General features: G+C 60.0%; 1 protein-coding gene across 1 annotated transcript in view; it reads left to right on the top strand.

Annotated features, from left to right (window-relative positions):
- POLG (DNA polymerase gamma, catalytic subunit) overlaps positions 1-1,530 on the top strand; it is a gene marked incomplete in the record, with an annotated part of 17,832 nt that overhangs the window by 4,260 nt on the left and 12,042 nt on the right. Inside the window, 4 exon segments of the mRNA XM_027773547.1 lie at positions 1-149; positions 912-1,076; positions 1,185-1,331; positions 1,474-1,530. Of these exon segments, the coding sequence (XP_027629348.1) occupies positions 1-149; positions 912-1,076; positions 1,185-1,331; positions 1,474-1,530 (518 nt within the window).

Here is a 1,530-nt window from a genome sequence, read left to right as displayed (position 1 = left end):
CCAGCCAGCTGTCGCCGGCTGACCTCATCCCCCTGGAGGTCCCTGCTGGTGCCAGCGGGTCCCCGCATTGTGATCGGCAGGAGCGATTAGTAGTGGGACACAACGTCTGCTTTGACCGAGCCCACATCAGGGAGCAGTACCTGATCCAGGTAAGGTTTCTGGGCTACTGTGGGTTCCGACACGGAGCTGGGAACCTGGTCTGGGCTGAGGAAGGACTGCCTTCCTGGCCAATGTCTCCTCCCTTGGTGGCAGCCACGGGGCTCCCTGTTGGCTAGCCCTACTGCTGGTCTCCACGCCTAGCTATTCTGTGCTCAGAGCAGGGTCACAGTAATAATTGCCCTTGTGGTGTTTTAGGGCTCAGCCTGGGTCTTTGAAAGCTCTGAGCCATGGCCTGGCCTGTTTCTTTTTTTTGTAAAAAGAACAGAAACTACCTCACAGGATTAGTAGCAGGCTTTGGGAACATGCACATGTCAGGCACTCCAGACCAGCCTGGCATGTACTATAGCCATTATTAATTTCACAAGAAGTGTTTTTCCATGGTGTCTCCACGACAGCCTTAGGAGACAGGCAGGATGGGGGAGCAGTCTTTCCCTGTAGTTGAGGGTGCAGAGGCTCAGACAGCCTTGCCACCTTCACAAGGGCTGCAGAACTGGGGCCCAGACCCTATGGCTCGGAAGCTCTCATACCCACAGTGCTCCGAGCTGTTGCTGGAAGCTGGGAAGGACTTGCCTGTTGGGATTGAGCCAGGCCGGCACCTTTAGAGGTACCTTGGATTTAGGGGTGGAGCAGGCCTCTGCAGGTTAAGGGGCAACATACCGCTTCTGTATTTGTGCTGGGAGGGGAGGGGAGGCCATGAGAGGGGCTTGCACAGGGCTGGGGGCCCCTCACCTGTGGTCTCCCCTCATCCCCAGGGGTCCCGCATGCGCTTCCTGGACACCATGAGCTTGCACATGGCCATCTCTGGGCTGAGCAGCTTCCAGCGCAGTCTGTGGATGGCAGCCAAGCAGGGCAAGCACAAGGTCCGGCACTCCACGCCACGAGGCCAGAAGTCCCAAGGCAAAGCCAGAGGCCCAGCGGTGAGAGCACCCTGCGGTGGGCAGGCCCAGGGTGCCGGGGCCCTCTCCCCAGCTCGCCTGTCTGGCCCAAGGCCACTCTGACTTGCCTGTCTCTGCATGGCTCCTCAGATCTTGTCCTGGGACTGGCTGGACATCAGCAGTGTCAACAGTCTGGCAGAGGTGCACAAGCTCTATGTGGGGGGGCCTCCCTTAGAGAAGGAGCCCCGGGAGCTGTTCATCAGGGGTAGCATGAAGGACATCCGGGAGAACTTCCAGGTGTGCTGCTGGAGGGGCCCTGGCCGGGGGGCAGAAGCAGCCCTGTGGCTGGACTCAGGGCAGTGTGTGTCCAGGCCTGCTCTGGGACCTGGGGGTGGCACGGGCTGGCTGCTTGTCAGCTCCTCCCTGTCACTTGTGCCAGGACCTGATGCAGTATTGTGCCCAGGACGTGTGGGCCACCCAGGAGGTTTTCCAGCAG

The sequence above is a fragment of the Tupaia chinensis genome, unplaced genomic scaffold (assembly GCF_000334495.1).
Source record: "Tupaia chinensis unplaced genomic scaffold, TupChi_1.0 Scaffold000359_1, whole genome shotgun sequence".
Taxonomy (NCBI): domain Eukaryota; kingdom Metazoa; phylum Chordata; class Mammalia; order Scandentia; family Tupaiidae; genus Tupaia; species Tupaia belangeri.
The sequence above is the reverse complement of the archived record's forward strand: the minus strand, read 5'-3'. Positions and strand labels throughout refer to the sequence as shown.